Raw genomic sequence first — 17,972 nt, forward strand, 5'->3', positions numbered from 1 at the left:
TGAGAGGGAAAGATGAGGTTTAACAATTCTTTTCTCTTGGAAGGATTGATGTAACGTCAACACGATGGGGAACGTAGGTGATGATTTAAAGGCCAACAGCCTGTTGATTATATGATTATACCTACTGAGATAAGATATTAAACCACATCTTTTATATCATTCCATTCCATTTCAATTCTTTTTAAAATATCTCCCAAAAAATCTCCAATTGGATTACAAATTGATGGGTTAGGGCGAGTTTATTCATGCAGTTATGCACTCTTCATGTAAAAATATATGTATATATATATATATATATTATGTATTATAATAAAATATGGATAATTTATAATAATACATAAATATGAATCATGTACTATATATAATGATGCATTCTATTTAATTATGAATTTGGATTGAATTGAGTTGAACTCGAAACCCGTATTAAAGTGTCAAACAATTCTAAAGTCTAACGGTTCAAAAACTCCTATTTATCTTGTAAGTTGAATTGGGACTTTACCAAAATCGGACTTATGGAGTCCTCGAAGCCCGCAACTACTCTAAAGTGTCAAATCGGACTTATGGACTTAGGCAAACATAACCACTCTAGCCGCAAGCCCGCAACCATTTTTAAGGTCCCATTTTTCACTCTTTTTTTTCTTCTTCTTTATTTTTTTTTGAAAAACTTTTTTCTTCTTCTTTATATATAACTCATCAATTATTTCAACTTTGCATTTGGTAGGAGAAATATGAATCTAATTTACACCAAATTCGTAAATCTTCTTAAAAGCCTCTAACCTTAGGATCTCAGCTTTCATAAGCAGATTTCTTGGCTCATAGGTCATTGATTGTCATTACAAAGTGCGCATTAATAGGTTATGATAATTGTACTCATGATTCAATTGTTCACACAAAATTTACATGTTTCTACCGCCGGAACCTGTAACATATAGTAACAGACGAACTTGTACAGCGAGTCGACAAAATTTCTAGATCGATGATTTGAATATCAGTAACAGACACAATGTCCAAACTTACCTTTACAAACTTGTTTGAAGTGTTTTTAAAAACATAATAGTATTTATTTTTCTTTATTACAAAGTATTTTTGGATGAATTTAGAATTTTATAAATTGTTGAGAATTTTTTTAGTTTTGCCCAAGTCAATGGTTTCAAAAATAAGAGAAAGATAAATTGTTAACAGTATATTTAGAAACTTATTTGAGATATTTTCAAGGGGTAAAATGTTGTTATTTTTTCTAATTACAATAGTTTTTTCTTTTATATTTCTCTTCCGGTTCGATGATTGCAAAATTGCAAAAGATATTTCAATCTCCTTAATATGTTATAATTCTTAAGGATTTAACTTGGATTGTTATGAAAATTAAAGGCCCACAAGAAAAAGGTAATTTTGGAACAGAATTGTTTTACCTCTTCCAAAATGAGTTTTTTATGCGGGATATCTTTTGAAATGGGTTGATAAAATTACAAAAAAAAAAAAAAAAGTTGAAAATAAGGGAGGTAGGTAGGTTAGGTGAGATCGTCCGTTTCTTGCCCAGCCAGAGATTCTGGGTCTCACAAGCAAGAGATTCTTTCATCAAACTCAAACTGTGGCCGAGTACCAAACAATCCTGTCATCTACTGTTTAAAGCCCCAATCTACTTCTGACTAAAATTTCTGGGCTTCTAATGCACGTGGAAACTTTTCTTCTCATTCTTTAGCATCTTCAAAGGTCGGCCAAAATCATCGAGAGCTCCGGAGGAGAACAAGAACCATGTTTCCACTCATTGATTCTCTGTCCACTTTGCTAATTTTTTCCTTCATCATCGGTTTTGTGGATGCAATTCAGGGAAACTATCACGAAGAATACGCAAATCAGGTTCTCGAGTCAGCCAAAATGCATAAAGATTGGTTGGTTTCTGTAAGAAGGAAAATTCATGAAAACCCAGAACTCAAATTCGAAGAATACAATACAAGTGCACTTATCCGCAGTGAACTCGATAAACTTGGCATCTTTTATGAATACCCTTTTGCCCAGACTGGATTGGTTGCCCTTATTGGCTCTGGGACATCCCCTGTAGTTGCCTTAAGAGCTGACATGGATGCCCTTCCTTTGCAGGTATATAATTATAATATATTTTCCCTAGAACTCAAAAATCATCGTTTTTTTTACTTTGTGCAGCAAATGTGTTAATTTATTCTTCGTAATTTGTTCTAATACTGTAGGAACTAGTTGAGTGGAAGCATAAGAGTAAAGTTGAAGGAAAAATGCACGGGTGCGGGCATGATGCCCACACAACAATGCTGCTTGGTGCTGCTAAGCTACTGAATGAACGAAAGCACTATCTAAAGGTTAGTTGCATTTTCATTTTTCAACTTGCCTATTAACATGGCAGTTTGGATGATCTAGAAGTGTTTATTGTGATCTGGTTGAAGTGATTGGCATTTGGAAAGGAAACACAGAAGCCTCCATCCCCCCTCCCCCCTCTCTCTCTCCTCCTCCTCCTCCCCTCTCTCCATTTTTCATTCTAAAAATGGGGGGAAAAAAATAAGGATCATTCATGATCAATGACAGAATGAACGAGAAGCCAAGGAAAAAAAGAAAAAAAAAACAAGATATAACAGCCATGAATGTTGCAGCCAAATATCAAATCCAGGCTTTTTCATTATTGGGATGGTCAAGCAAGTTGGCTTGCTTGAGATAAACTTTCACATCCGGGGCAGCTGATATTAGGTCAAGAAGGTGTCCTTGTGTCATGGAGTGATCAGATTACCCAGGGTTTAAGAAAAAGACTAGTGAGACGGCCTGCGCGTTGCGCAGGAGAGCTAATATTTCCCGTGTTAAGTTGCACAATTTTTAGTTATTGTGTAGTTGTTATAGTGTAGAGAATGATATAGGTGGTATAAGCTTGGTTTGAATTAGTTCAAATAATATAGTGTTGATATCTTGTATGATATGATTAGTATAAATTATGTGGCGTGGGTTAAGTGATTACAAAGGTGGGAAAAAGTATAGTTGAAGTTACAAAGCGAAGGAAGTGTTGTTACATGCATGGAAGTCAGTCCACAAGATAGTTATATGCATAGTTGGATTGATAGTTACATGAAAGTAGAACAAAAAGATGGTTACAAAGTGATGGAAGTGCAGTTACATAGATGGAAGTCAGTCCATAAGATATTACATGCATAGTTGGGTTGATAGTTATATGATAGTGGAACAAAAGTGCATCTGGAATTGATTTCATTAGAGTAGCAATGTTAAATAATTGCGTTGAGTTTGTGAACAATGTTATTCATTGGATTTCATTGGATTTTATTGGACTATGTTTATTACAGTAGCAATGTTAAATAACTGCGTTGAGTTTGTGAACATTTTAATTGTATTTTATTTAGATTATATTGGATACACTTGAACAAGTTCATCGTCAAATATCTGAAGTGTATATTTGTTCAATCCTAAGTGAGTAAATACGACATTATGGTCTACTTTAATTACATGAAATTTTGTCAACTTTTTCCATCCATTTGTTAAATAATTGTCCTCAACTTTTATGTCCCAAGTCTTTTGTTGACAATAGAGCACAATTATGCAATCTTTATTTGGTAGAATATGGAAGGCATCATCTGGATGTAATTCCTGTCATAAAAAGATGTGAAATTTTTGTAAGAATATTGATACACTGATATGTTAAATATTTTGTGTAATATGAAAATTACCAAGTATTCTATATCGGATGGCCGTATTGTCACATAAAATTGAAACTTTTTGTTAGTAGTCCTTTTGTTGGGCAGAATGTTCCTGCAGTTTTCTTGGATAACAATTTAGGTTGATAAATTGTCTTTAATTAGAGAGTAATAATTTTGTACCATACCGTATTCGTTTTGGCCATAGTCTTGGGCTGGTAAAATGTTCCATTCATAGAAAGTTGAGCAACGATTTGGAGCAAATATCTGCACTCGAAAGGTCATTACACCTATGTGAAAAAATTGGATCATGAAGTTTTCTTGTATTTGGTGATCACATAGAAATTCTTTCCAGCCAGAATTTGCGGGACTTTTGTGTAATTTAATAAACCAAATTTTGTTTCCATTTTTTAGTATTGCTGTTCTTCGCATATGGTGTCCTATATGCGGCAAAAATTTGGCTGGTATGACCTGAAAATTAGTAGCAAAAGTAAGAAAAAATTAAAGTGGATTTTGATTTGCAATATATTTTGTTGAAAATATTGATCTTACCATTTGCTCTTACCAATATTTTGCTCTTACCAATATATTTTGATCTTACCAATATATTTTGGGACTCCATCAGCGTCTTGAGTTACATATGTAAATGTTGTTTTTATTGTTCCATTAGAGTAGTTTTGTTGAGCGGTTTTGGAGTCTACAAAGAAAATTGGCTCCATTTTTGTTGCTGCTGAGTTGTTTAGTTTTGTGGAGTTTTTTGCTTAATTTTTTGTGACTAACTGGGCTTTTGTTTTTGGAACTGTACTTGAGCGGTATTTAGTCCCAAGGTGAAGGCCGAATCAACATTGTATGCTATACGGCATACCTTACTCTTTGGGTGATGTGGCATTTGATTATTCCCCGATTCTTTAGTACAAATAACAACAAATTTGCAGTGCTGTTAGTACCTGAAGTTGCTGAAAACCAAATGCCCTCAAAGTTGCTAGAAATTACGTTATAACCGCTTGACAAAAAATGAACTGTTCATTGTCCAACTCCCGCTTTTATATAGTTAGATATTGATGAAACAGTAAAATGCAAACTCCAAGACCAGGGAATGGGGTTTAATTGTATTGCAAAACTATTACAGAAACAGAAGAGATGGAATAAGGAGAGAAGGAGATGCAATTGCCTTTTGGGTATGGTTGTGGATTCACCTTACTTTCCGGGTGTGTGTGTGATTAATATTTGTTGAAAGGAATAAGGAGAGAAGGGGAGAAGAATGAAGGAAACTTGGGGAGGGGAAATTGGAAACACTCGGATGATTATTGACCAATACAAATTCCAGGAAACCAAAATCTTAAGATTACAGCAGCAATTTATCCTACTTATACTGCTACTGTTCTAACTAACTTCCAAGACTCCCAATACAATCTAAACACATGGCTAAGTGGAATCTAGATGCTGAGCTGGTTACTTCACATGTTCAGTGTTGAGACTCCCAATGAAGATATGCTTCAGCTCTCATGCCTTCTTAGCTCCCCTTTTTGTCTGGTTGCAACCCTTCATGTTGAATCCCTCACCTTCTCCATAACTTTCCAATTTAGATGATTGGGATCCCTCTTTTAACTCAGCTCACTCCATGACACCTTGGATCAGCTAGTGTCTGAAATTTTTGAAGTAACTGGCAGTTGTGATTGCTTAAAATCATCGATATCCTACTGACTGCAGAATAATCTGAAACTGCAACGTATCTGTAGCCACATTTTCTTTATTCTTATTGTGTGCAGTATTTATTGTTAGGAGATCTCTCAAGCCAAATCATGTAGAAGCATGTTGAATAAACTTATATATCTTGTAGATGAAGCATTTCAAGGTTGAAATGAACAGGATATATTTGACCTTCTGCAACTGATTTCAGACAGCTTGTGTGTTGTGGCTTAATATAGTTTCTACCAAATTAAGATGAATCTTGGGGAACCTTTCTGTATCATGCTCTAGTTTGATGTTTTTAATGGATGGAAGATTAGAAGCAACAAGAAGGCTGTCAGGCTAGACTTCCACAGGATTCTCTATGTGCAGTGATTTCATCCATTTCAAAATCACTTTAACTTCTAAGCAAGGTGGCACTGCAGAGGAAAAGGCTGCCCATTTCAGATATTTTGACCAAATTCTTCTTTGGCTATATAGACTTGTTAGCTCATGTTCCAGTTTGAAAGATGGACCTATTAAAATTTAATAGTAGCCCCTTCATAGACACAAGGATACTTTGAGACGTAAAACATTGATTCTGAGTTTCTTGTCAAAGGGTACTGTGAGACTTCTATTCCAACCTGCAGAGGAGGGAGGAGGTGGTGCAGCTTACATGATAAAAGAAGGTGCTCTTGGAAGTGCAAAAGCAATATTTGGAATGCACATTGATTATGAACTACTGACAGGGGCCATCGCAAGTAGACCAGGCCCTGTTTTAGCTGGTGCATCCTTCTTTGAAGCAAGAATAGAAGGAAAAGGCGGACATGCTGCAGGACCTCAGAGTACCATGGATCCAATACTTGCCACATCATCTGTGGTTTTGGCATTGCAACAAATTGTCTCCCGGGAAGTAGATCCTCTCCATAGTCAAGTATTTTCCCCTATTACTTTTTATTCTTTGTTTCTTTTCTGGTTTCATTGCAGTTATAATTTAACACTATTTTCCTGTTAGAATGGCATCCCAATCGCATTCAATTGAACGGATTTTTTTTTATAACTTAGGTGCTTTTATACCTGTGTCTGAATACATGTCAGCCAACACTCAAAAATAGCTAAACTGATACTAAAACTCAATTCTGTCAAAGGTGCTTACTGTTACTTATGTCAGAGGTGGGAATGCATTGAATGTAATTCCACCCTACGTTGAACTGGGAGGAACTCTAAGAAGTTTATCGACTGAAGGCTTGCATAGACTAATGGAGAGGGTAAAAGAGGTAACTTCTAATGTTGTCCATTTCTGCTTAAGATCTTGAATTCAATGTGAAGTAGAGCTAGAGAATTTTGTAGATTTTTTGTTTTCCTTTCAGTGTTCCTAAAACTCAGGTGCTTAGCTGATTTTCCATTCTTGGAGGATACGAGTAACACAGCTATATTGACAAAGAATGTGGATCCTTGGCGTCTGAAACTATTAAAGCATTCAGGAATGATTTCAGAGTAATAGCTCCTACAGAAAGTTTTATGTGCTATATGAATTCGTTTCTGTCTTCTATTGTTTGCGTTAGAGAAACTCGTGGATTTGATCATATCTCAGTCAAAAGAGAAATTTGTCTTTGAACATCGCCACAGTAATTGAAAAAGGTGTTCAGACATTTGTTGTTCTTCATGTTGGTGTGGCTTTGAGATAGCCTTTTTGTGCTTCAAGTCTGGCTCTTGTGTCGTAATTCTAGTACCTCATATCCAAAATCACTGATCAAATCCAGAAACTTTAGTTTGAGATGTCAGACAGAGTATGATGTGTGTTCTTTTGACGTTATGGTATGATGATGGGAAAAGTTGATCCACATATCAAGTGGTTGATTACTAAAAACTGTGGAGCTTTTGTAGGTTATTGAAAAACAGGCTGCAGTACACAGATGTAAAGCATATGTTGACTTGAAAGAGACGGAGTTGCCGCCAAATCCTGCTTGCACAAATGATGAGAGCTTGCACGAGCATGTACAAAGGGTTGGCTCACTCCTCCTTGGTCCTGCCCATGTGAAAGAAGCTAAAAAGGTTATGGCTGGAGAAGACTTCGCCTTCTATCAAGAGGCGATTCCCGGAGTCATGTTTAACATTGGGATTCGGAATGAGAATGTGGGCTCAGTATATTCTCCACACTCTCCGTATTTCTTTCTGGACGAGGACGTCTTGCCAATTGGTGCAGCAATACACACCGCTGTTGCAGAGCTATATTTGAGCGAGCGGTTTTGACCATTCAGTTGTACCGGATAAATTATCGAGTGTGATGAGGGTCTGCGTAATACATGTGCGAGTTGTATTCAATGCCCGGGTCTGCATGTATACATTTCGTCAATTGGAATTTGGACAGAGTTGCTTTGGATATTTTTCCCCTCGCAATTGCAACATCCAAGATCCAAAGGCGTCGAGGGCATGTGTTTTGGTTGGCATGCTATAGAATGGAGTAACTTAATTTGGGGGACTAGCACAAAAAAAAAAGGGCCTGGAAAGTAACGAATTTGTATCTGTCATTATGCATGCAGCAGCGTGCGGGTTAAAAGCGAACGGACTGGATGGTCAATAGTTGCAGGAAACCCGAATGCATCTTAAAAGTGGGGAATGCAAAGGCGTCTTTTTTCATACTCAATTCAGCACCTAAATTTAATTATTCAGATATTAAGTAACGTATTCAGACGTGTTTAACAACAAAAAACTGAACATCTGAATTAATTAAATGACATTAAATTTTCTGGGCAAAACTTGCTTCCAAAATTAAGTGATAAATTATTCACTTATTACTGAATGTGATATAAACTTAAATGTATTAGATTTAATACTTAATAATTTAGTAATTTAACGGATTCAGAGTTCAGATTTCAATTTTGTCAAATATACCTTAAAGATTACTTAACTAGACTAGGGATGTAATCGAGCCAAGTCAAACTCGAATATTGCTATACTCGAGCTCGACTGAGTACAAAAAATCGATACTCGAAACTTGACTCGAGGAACTCGCTTTAAACTCGAGACTCGACTCGACTTTTAGTCAAGTCGAGCCTAATCAAGTTTTTTGACACACTTTCGTCTTTTCTTCCCTTTTTTAGACATTTTTTCTTTTTAGGTTTTTTTACAATTATGTTATTACTTTTTTGCCATTATGAAATTTTATTATAAAGAAGAGTTTATTATAAATTCCGTAAAACTTATACCTATAATGGTCATTTTATAATTATAATACATATATATTATTTAAATTATAAATATATTATTTAAATACCCCGGCTCGACGAGTAACTCGACAAGTCTCGAGTCTCAAAATATTAGCTCGAAACTCGACTCGAATGACAATCGAATAGCTCGAGACTCGGCTCGAACTTGGTCAACCCGAGTTTAAGTCAAACCGTTGACCGAGCTACTCGATTATGACTCGGCTTGGGTACATCCCTAAACTAGACGAAGTAATAATAGTAGTGTCTAGTGGTGCTCTTTTCTTGGGTGGTTGAATTGACCCGTTTCCTTCGTTTGATTTTTTATTTTTTGGGTGGAAATAGGAATTAAACATTAATTAAGCAGAGTTTCGCCCTATCTATTACGGTGCAAAAGAGACAGTACAGAGAAAGCAAATCCCTTTCAAGTCCTCGTCACAGACGAAAGCGTTTCCTTTGTTTGATGACATCTAGCTAGCTAAGCCTAAGACAATCATTCAATACCTTGGGATGGATCGAGCTGTGGGTTTCTACTTTCTACCTCAGGATTGTTGCCCGGCCATGCATGCTGACTCATTTCCACGCCGAACCACCTAAGAAAGATGTTGGACTTTGCTCAGTTTTGCATTGCTACAGACAAAGTTGCATCTTTTGATCGATGCAACTAATACATCTGAAGACTGAAGTTGCTTCGTCAAAATCAGCCAAGTGTTACCGATCGAAAATGAGTGATGAGTCCGGTCATGAGTTAATTACCAACCCGCTTCAACCCAACCTAATTTTACTGGTTCTGTCGTACATATTTATTTGTGTGGTAATCTGTCTCAGAGCCGGTCACATTATTATTAATGCATAAGTAGACACCTCCAAACAAAGCTGCCTGGTCACAATATTGTGGGATTTTTACTACGACTTCTCAATTGTACAAGTGCTTCATTTTAAGTAGATGTTCGCTAGTGTTTAATTAGCCAGTTCTTGATAGCTACTGCCGTTGTTGAATGACAGAATATAGATATTGATGCAAATAGAGGGAGAGGAGAGATACATTTTGGGCAAAGAAGGTGACTGGGATATCTTTGCAGGGAAGTAGATGTATGGGTCATTTCTCAGCAGTGTGTGGTCTTGATAATATTACTAAATGACTAATGAGGTGTAAGCTAGCTAACCGAGGAAGGAGAAGGACAAGAATAATCATTTTATTTTGGGACAATTGTGCCATATTTGTAGAACATAAAAACTGCACCAAGAACTTGTTAATGTAAAAAAGAAATAATACTACATGATTTGGAGTCGAATTTCTCATAATAATGTTAAGACGAGAAAATATCACAAAAGTGGTGTTGGATTCTAATTTAAAGGGTCGTCACAACTGGTAAAAGGGACTTCATTAAAAAAATTATTTTAAATTTCTTTTTTTTTTACTGAGAAAGTAAAAGGAGGGATTTTTTTTAGCACAAGACAATCAAATGAAAAAAAAAAAAAAGAAAAAAAACCCATGTGACACCAACTTTTGAGCATATGTATCCTTCTTTACACACCGAGCATCAGCTGATATCAAATATGTCACCGAGGATCCCAAGTGTTCTTTACAGGCAAATCATTAGAAGAACTCTTAGCATCCGCAACTTTCTTTTTTTTTTTTTTTTGGGACAATCCGTTTATATTCATTTACCCTGAGTGACCTATCTCCGTCCGGGGTTGGCTGCGATGATTAAAGGCAAGAACAGATTTTATCGTCCTTTTGGCCGGCTGATCCGCACAGAAAGTCGACAAGGTGTGCTTTTCAACGGAGGGCATGGAATGAAGAAAAGGAAAGTGGAAACCTTTCTCCTTTCCCCCGCTTCAAGTTGGGAGATGGACTCGCCTCGGTGTTATTTGGGAAAGCAAAAGTTGCTCCAACAGCCCCTGTGGTTAAGTTATTAGGTCTTTCACCCTGCACTTTGTAAGTGCAGCTATAGGAGTTAAGATTAGTTATGTTGCCGTTTTCACCCCCCAAAAAAAATGGGGGAAAAAATGCATGTATGTTTTTGTGATACAAATCCATTTCTTATTTCCTTAGTGTTTTGGAAACCAATCATTATGTCATGTAGAATATTTGTACTATATCTAATCTATATATTATATATTTGAAGACGATTTTTCAATCTGGCCCTTCCATTGAACCTCTAACTCCTCATTTTGTTTTTCTAGAATTTTGAATTACTTTATTCATAATAAATTCTTTTCAGCATTTTATTAAATACTACCATAATTGCATATGAGAAAAAATAAATATGATCCAGGTAAGATACTTCTTTTTTAGAGGTAAAAGTAAATATTGATCAGGTCATTTATTTTACTATAAATAAGATCTAACTTTTTGCTCCTAATAAAATGATCATGCATGAGTCACATGATGTATTCAAGGTAAAAAATGATTGAAAAATCTACGTGAGAACCAAATTTTATCCATTCAATTTTGTAAAGGGCACAAATTTTCTATTCTGAAAGTGAACGGCGAAAAAATTTATTTGGCAAAACGCGAGAAATGTTTTAAATGACTTCCCAACTACATAATTGGTGGCTGAAAAATGCAGGGTACTTGACCTTGAAATGGATTTCTGTATCCTTACTCCTAAAATTTGATAGGTCAGCAAAAGAACCACATAGGTAGTAACTATAAAATGTCTATCCTGGCCTTAGAATGGGATAATATTCACCTCCTTTTAAACTTTTTTTATTTTGGGAAAAGAAAATAAGTAAGTGTTGCTTAGGTAGGTGAGTCTGACTGGGCCTAGAGTGACCAGCATAACAGGACGCACGAACGATGCTTGCTTCTAACTCGATTCTGAATTCTCTGCCTATAAATTTGCGCAGCATTCCCCTCTGGAATCTCCCTGATCTCCTTCTTCCTCCAGCCGCTCATACATTCGATACCCCCAAAAAATAATAAAATAAACTACTGCTTTATATTTCTCGGTTTGATTAAAGAGGCCGGCCTCTCTCTCTGTCTCTCTCTCCTTCTTCCCCCCGCCCCTTGCTTGCTTAGTGGCCCTGCCATCGCAGACTGTGCTTTTTGTAGAGTAATAATCCCACCGCCCCTCGCTTTACATTTATGCGGAATAGTATAATTTCCCATTTAAATGCCCTTGATTCTCTTCGTTGATATCCTCTCTTTCACTACTTCCCTCCTCATCCGGATTTCTGCTGCTGCTGCTGGAGAATTTTGAGCCTTCCTATAAAGTTGGGTCCTTTCTTCTCCATAATCTATTGACGACAGAGAGCCGCCAATGGGTGAAGAAGAAGCTAAACAGCAGGTTAGTTTGGTGGTTTGCAGCAGAAACGTATGCCGCATTAATACTATAACTATTGTTTTTGGCTTACCGCAGTATTTTCGGTTAACATACGATCTCATTTGCTTAATTAACTTTCAGCCGGAAGAGGCCAAGGCAGAGGAAAAGAAAGAAGAGAAAACAGAGGAGAATAAAGAAGACAAGGCGGAGGAGAAAACAGATGAAGCCGATAAGCCCCCCACACCATTTGTTTTGTCGGTGGACCTACATTGCATGGGATGTGCAAAGAAGATTGAGCGGTCCATTTTAAAGATTAGAGGTATAGGACATATATATATGTATGTATTATGTATATGTACATATTACCCTGCTTTGGTTAATATACTAGCAGGGTTTTCTTTTTTAAAAAAAAAAAAAAACTTTTGACGATAAATTTGGTGGGGCGTTTGACGATCACAGGCGTTGAGGGGGTTGTAATCGACATGTCGCAAAACCAAGTGACTATAAAAGGTGTAGTGGAGCCCCAAGCTGTATGCACCACCATTGAGAAGAAAACCAAAAGAAGAGCCCAAGTGTTGTCGCCGCTACCCGCAGCTGAGGGGGAGCCGATGCCCCAGGTTGTTGCCTCGCAGGTTTTGCTTTTTTCCTGTATCAATACTGCCATGTAGTACTATTTAAGTTCAGCATAAAAATGGAGTATTAAGTCTGTATCAAGAATAATCTTGTTGGTTAACTGGTTTACCAAAAATGATGCATCGTCATCGTCATCATCCAGGTTAGCGGATTGACCACCGTGGAGCTGAATGTGAACATGCATTGTGAGGCTTGCGCTGGCCAACTCAAGAGAAAGATTCTCAAAATGAAAGGTACTTCACTTGCCTGCCTGCATTTTGGTGTTCGAGCCCAAATTTACCACATTTTATGGTCCTTCATTATCAGAACCGGAGAAGAGATCACAGAACAAAAGCTCTTAGTAAAAAAAGTTGGCATAACAAAGGTAGTAGTAGTATTTCTAAGTATTAAATATTATTAGTACTAAATTCCTCCACTTAAAAGTACTGAAAAAGTTGTTTCCCTGGATGGGCTCATGATATGTTAGAATATTGATCGAGGAAAAAAGTATCCAGGAGTTAAAGGGCCACCCCCAAAATCAAAACAAAAAGAAAATCCAGAGTTGAGTTTGATACACAACAATTAATAATTCTCTGAAAAGTTGGGTATTTCAAATCAACAAAAGCGTTTTAATATTATTGATGAGTTCAAATATGAACAAGTATCAATCAAATATGAACAAGTGCCATAATATTATTATGGCAAGTTGTTCAAATATGAACAAGTGCCATAATATTATTATGGCAAGGAGTTTTTCAAAGAATTTGAAAATAATTCTCAACGAATTGAAGCCCTACTGACTGCAGATTCTTTCAGGGAAAAAAATAAAAAAGGAAAAAAATATTCACTACACTAGTCTGATTGGGGCCACTAACTGAAACAGGAGTACGCACGGCGGAGACGGAGCTAAGCTCCGGGAAAGTCACGGTGACAGGCAGCATGGACGCAAACAGGCTGGTTGAGTACGTTTACAGACGCACCAAAAAGCAAGCCAAAGTTGTTCCTCAACCCGAGCCTGCAGAGAAGCCAAAAGAGGAAGCATTAGCAAAGCCCTCGGAAGAGCCTATTAAGGAAGAGAAGCCACCCGCTGCAGAAGGAGAAGAAGCAAAAGCACCCCAAGAAGGAAAAAATCCGGAAGAAGCAGCCGAGAAGAAGGGCGACGCGCCGGCGCCCCCACAAGAAGAAGAAGAAAAGAAAGAAGGCGGTGGCGGTGGGAATGAGACGGTGATGATGATGAGTAACGTCGATGAGCTAAGCAAGCAAAAAATGATGTATTATTATCAGCCACTTTACGTCATGGAAAGGATCCCACCGCCTCAGCTCTTCTCCGATGAAAACCCCAATGCCTGTTGCATTACATAGTTTTTTGTTTTTTTCATCAAAAAAAAAAAAAGAAACTCAGCGTTTATTAATTACCACATCATGCAATATCAAATAAGTTAAAGGCACACGTACATTCAACCACAGAGATTTGGTTTTTTCTAATACCAGATCCGGTATTTGGTGAAATGGTCCAGCATTAATTTTTGTTAGTACTGGATTTTGTGTGTACAAACTCTTTTCCTTAATTTGTGTGCAGACTTAATTAGCTTCTATGTCCTTTTAGTTGGAAGCGCTTTTTTTTTCTTTTTTTTTTCGAAGGGAAAAAGCACGTGTGTGTATGTATATATATATATATATTCCAAGTCAATTAACAAGAGGTACGGTATTGAACTTTAAATAATAATAATTTAAAAAAAAATCAGAGGCATGCATGAATGAAGGATTGAGCGCGCAGCAGCGACTGAAAAAGAAATTAGTAGTGTAACGTAGGAGCAATTTGATTGAGGAAGAATTTATTATTAATTAAATTAATATATATTCATGGGGAAGGTTAGGTAGATAATGAATCAGCGGGTTCAGAACACAGAAGGATGGGTTCCAAATTCCAATCCACGTGGTAGGACTGACTGAGCGAGGGACATTCATTTGTTTTTTTTTTTTTTTTTTTTTTTTTTGTCAATTGTCAACTCTACTCCTACTCCTATTCTATCTACGGGGAGGCTCAACTGAGCCTATGGGGACCGATGGGGACAGAACCACCATCGGACCAAATGGGTGCATGACGCACCCGTCTGGATTTGAAGTAAGCCACAAGAATGGCATATTGGTGGGAGGCAAGGTTTGAACCCTTGCCTCCCACCCCACCAAGCCCTTGGTGGTGGCCACCAGCCCAAGGGCTTGGTGGTTAGGGACATTCATTTGTTCATGGTAGTATTTATTTAGGTATGGGAAATGTAGTGAGATCCGAGTCATCCTAGTCCGTCTGAGAGTGACTTCATCGGCGGTGGCGTGGGGCCTCCGATGAGTACTTGGAAGGATATAGCAGTGGTAGCACTTGGGATCCTCGGTACAAGTTTTCTATGTCGTAGCAGTGGTAGTAGTGCATATGCGATGATGCCGGATATCCGACAGATTATTAACGCAGGCGTGTCATTTTTGTCGCATAGGGAATAACTGACGCGGACTACTCTTACTTAACTGCTCCTAAACTCAGCGATGCTACTTTAACTAGTCTACTACTCCAATATCATAATCAAATCATCACAGACACCACCACCACATTTGACTCCTTTTTCTTAAATTAGTGCATCCAATCCATCACTATCAACCCACCAAATCACGGAGCTAATTTGACTTTATTTTTAACTAGTAATTGGTATGGGTAGTAGTAGTATTTTATTTCCAAAAGTGGAAACACACTACCCCAAAAAAAAAAAAAAAAAAAAAAAAAATCGGTACTGATCATTAGGTTCGAGCCAGGGAATCCTTATTTCATTTTGAAAAGAAAAGACAGCACAAAATATAAACATACATGAAAATTTTTCACTAATGGAGGACTAGGCAAAATAATTTGTCGTGTGTGTGTGGTGGTGTAGGTTATGATTTATTGATCGCGTTACACTGCTAAATATCTCACACCGAGTTAAAAAAATAACTTTTCTAATTTGACTAGGAAAAAACGTTTTTCTCTGTGCTCAGGAATGACCAATAAGTCAGAATTTGCAGAGTTGGTGAACCTTACCTGAAAAGGCACGGGCAAGGAAACGTGAGCCCCAACAAATCAGATCAGATACACGTCATCCGGCCGCCTTAATCTCACATATAATGAATGAAATGGCATCCACGTCAAGTAAATGAAAGATGCATGGTTCGACTTCGATCATCCGAGTCAGCCGCCGACAGACTGGGAGCTGCTTTTTTTTTTTTTTTTTTTTTTGGGTAAGAAAGAAGTTACTACCAAAAAAAGAAAAAAAAAAAAAAATTGGAGCTGCTGCTACTATGCTACTATGCTGTGCGTCACCATCTTGAATGCACGGCAACTTCTTCATGGTTAAGCAAAGCAAATTTATCGCTTTTCGCTTTTCATCCATGTAAATTTTTGCCTTTCTCCAACCAAGAAAAAAAGAAAAAACACCACCACAGTTCGTAAGGCTTCTTTTTAACCAGTTTTAATTTGAGAGTCCATTCCTGGCAATGCATGCTGGAGATATTTAGCCAGTTATGATGATAATTGGATTAGTGTGAATCACAACAATCAGAATGAAAAATGATTGTAAATATAATCACGCACGCATATGCTTGATCCATGACGGGTATTTAAGTTTGCTCCATGGAAGAAGCAGCAAATTTATAAAATCTGATCCAAAGTAGAAATGCGAAAACAACGGATTAAATGTCAGCTTGATTATATTAATTCCAGCAACGAAGGTTTGTATTAACAAGCAGCTTACTAATATCAGGAAACCAAAATTAAAAAATATCGTAAAGATGAACGAGAAAGCAAAACGGCACAGACTTCATCTTTTTGAAGGAATCTTGGCTTCATGTCTGCTGCTGCCTTTTACCAGAAGTCGCGCATATATATATATATATACTTTAGCCTACTGCTGTGTTAGTACGCATATATAATACTAAGTCATTCACAGGCTGTGAGTTAAGCCAGTTGCTATCAACGCAATCACCATATATATATATTGGTATATATATTGGTAGAAACTGTGACAGACGGAGCAGATCAATTGGCTTCCTCTGTGGAGAGGATTTTGGTTTTCCCGACTGATCCGAGGAAATCGGCTGATGGCAAACCTGCAAATAGTGCCAGCGGGGATCACGAATGTTGTTGAGGCCCAATACGTAGAGATGAAGGTGCCTCTTTATTCTTACGGGTGCGAGAAGAAAGTCAAGAAGGCCCTAGCCCATCTCAAAGGTAAAATTAATACTCGCTTCCTCTTCCAACTGAATCTCTATCTGAACAGGGCACGCGAGGCCCTCAAAAGCGGCCCTATTAATTTGAACTTTGAATGACGCAGATTTGATTGTTGGACATAATTTAGAAAGTGTCCAATCGTGTTATGTTTTTACCAAATATTTTTTGAGTTTTGTGTCAGTGCACGATCGGCGATGGTAAAAAGTCCACCATCGATGTCTCTATGAGGAATCTCCTGTAATTTCCCATTTTGAATTGGAATTTAGAAGAAGATAAATAATTCTAAAGAAATATTAGAAGTGGGCTCTTCTTAACTTCTTTCGGCTTTCCAGCACCAATTTCGAAAATTGGATCCGGAAGATTTTTACAACTCTGGGCCGAGAATTGAATTGGTCTGTGTCTTGGCTTTCATCCAACTTGGGCTTAAGTTTTGTTTTAAAATCAAACTTGGGCCAAGAATTGGATTGAAGAGTAGCCAAGTTTTTTTTTTTGGTCCAAACAAACGTGGCTTTTTAAATTTTCTTTTTCTAGCAGAAGAGAGGTGAGTTTAATAAACTGCGGAGTAGACGGGAGATTATAATCCAGAATCTCTAGATACTGGAGTTTCTACCTTAATCACTAGATCAAGGCCTTCTCGACAACTTAGGCTTAAGTTGAGCACAACCAACTTGACTCTTTTTTTTTTTTTTTGGTTTTAAATTTCATGTTCAATATGGTCTTTCAGTACGTTGTACCAACTTGCATCTGAAGCACAATGACGAGGGTAACTTTTGGTAGTTTTTCTTGAACGCTTTAATTGCACTAGTAGACAACAGTAGTAGTAGTAGTAGAAGAAGCAGGGAGTCTCCACTATCCAACCATCTGTTATGGGAATTGGCGAGACAGGTATATACTCGATCATTGTGGATTACCAAGAGCAAAAGGTGACGGTGTGGGGAATATGCAACAAGTACGATGTGCTGGCAAGCATCAGAAACAAGCGCAAAGGAGCCTGTTTTTGGAAACCCGAAGACAGCACCCAACTTCTAGCACTGGAGAAATTGCAAACGCCGCCATCCTCGCCCCAATCTGATTCATGTCCAAATCCGAAGCCCACTTCCGCTTCCGCTCCATCTTTGGCCCTCGTCACCAAAGGTTTAGGTCGGTCACTCAGCTGGAACACTTGGAAGAAGGTCTTCATCAGGTCCTACTCCTTTTAATTGGATTTGAGCATAAGAGATTATCAGAGTCAGGCCCCTATTATTCATTACTACCAACTTCCACGCGTAAATATCAATTGTTTCTACTTTCGTTTTACTTCAAG

The 17,972-nt window shown here is 37.5% G+C and overlaps 3 protein-coding genes across 4 annotated transcripts; all 3 read left to right on the forward strand.

Annotated features, from left to right (window-relative positions):
• Window positions 1-1,506: 1,506 nt before the first annotated feature.
• LOC113762371 (IAA-amino acid hydrolase ILR1-like 5) lies at window positions 1,507-7,715 on the forward strand. The gene is made up of 5 exons (XM_027305797.1): window positions 1,507-2,097; window positions 2,205-2,330; window positions 5,950-6,264; window positions 6,479-6,607; window positions 7,218-7,715. The coding sequence occupies exons 1-5, from the start codon at window positions 1,753-1,755 to the stop codon at window positions 7,581-7,583; spliced, it is 1,281 nt and encodes a 426-aa protein (XP_027161598.1). The 5' UTR covers window positions 1,507-1,752; the 3' UTR covers window positions 7,584-7,715.
• A 3,599-nt stretch (window positions 7,716-11,314) lies between these two features.
• Window positions 11,315-13,956, forward strand: LOC113762123 (heavy metal-associated isoprenylated plant protein 9). 2 transcript variants are annotated; one of them, XM_027305409.1, is made up of 5 exons: window positions 11,315-11,832; window positions 11,950-12,127; window positions 12,268-12,440; window positions 12,584-12,674; window positions 13,304-13,956. In XM_027305409.1, exons 1-5 carry the CDS (start codon window positions 11,806-11,808, stop codon window positions 13,780-13,782), a joined length of 948 nt encoding a protein of 315 aa, XP_027161210.1. In that variant the 5' UTR covers window positions 11,315-11,805; the 3' UTR covers window positions 13,783-13,956. The 2 variants fall into 2 exon arrangements, with proteins under 2 accessions (XP_027161210.1, XP_027161211.1); XM_027305410.1 differs by having other exon boundaries at window positions 12,268-12,425.
• A 2,465-nt stretch (window positions 13,957-16,421) lies between these two features.
• Window positions 16,422-17,972, forward strand: LOC113764152 (heavy metal-associated isoprenylated plant protein 6). Its single transcript, XM_027308224.1, has 2 exons — window positions 16,422-16,669; window positions 17,555-17,972. Exons 1-2 carry the CDS (start codon window positions 16,540-16,542, stop codon window positions 17,866-17,868), a joined length of 444 nt encoding a protein of 147 aa, XP_027164025.1. The 5' UTR covers window positions 16,422-16,539; the 3' UTR covers window positions 17,869-17,972.

The sequence above is a fragment of the Coffea eugenioides genome, chromosome 2 (assembly GCF_003713205.1).
Source record: "Coffea eugenioides isolate CCC68of chromosome 2, Ceug_1.0, whole genome shotgun sequence".
Classification (NCBI taxonomy): domain Eukaryota; kingdom Viridiplantae; phylum Streptophyta; class Magnoliopsida; order Gentianales; family Rubiaceae; genus Coffea; species Coffea eugenioides.

Bases quoted from the DNA above. Each gene is read 5' to 3' on its own strand.
- LOC113764152 (XM_027308224.1), top strand. From the start codon at position 16,540: ATGGCAAACCTGCAAATAGTGCCAGCGGGGATCACGAATGTTGTTGAG. The intron at 16,670-17,554 runs GTAAAATTAATA...TTGGCGAGACAG, and splicing joins GGCCCTAGCCCATCTCAAAG to GTATATACTCGATCATTGTG.
- LOC113762123 (XM_027305409.1), top strand. From the start codon at position 11,806: ATGGGTGAAGAAGAAGCTAAACAGCAG. The intron at 12,128-12,267 runs GTATAGGACATA...TGACGATCACAG, and splicing joins GTCCATTTTAAAGATTAGAG to GCGTTGAGGGGGTTGTAATC. The intron at 12,675-13,303 runs GTACTTCACTTG...TAACTGAAACAG, and splicing joins AAAGATTCTCAAAATGAAAG to GAGTACGCACGGCGGAGACG.
- LOC113762371 (XM_027305797.1), top strand. From the start codon at position 1,753: ATGTTTCCACTCATTGATTCTCTGTCCACTTTGCTAATTTTTTCCTTC. The intron at 2,098-2,204 runs GTATATAATTAT...CTAATACTGTAG, and splicing joins TGGATGCCCTTCCTTTGCAG to GAACTAGTTGAGTGGAAGCA. The intron at 6,265-6,478 runs GTATTTTCCCCT...ATTCTGTCAAAG, and splicing joins TAGATCCTCTCCATAGTCAA to GTGCTTACTGTTACTTATGT.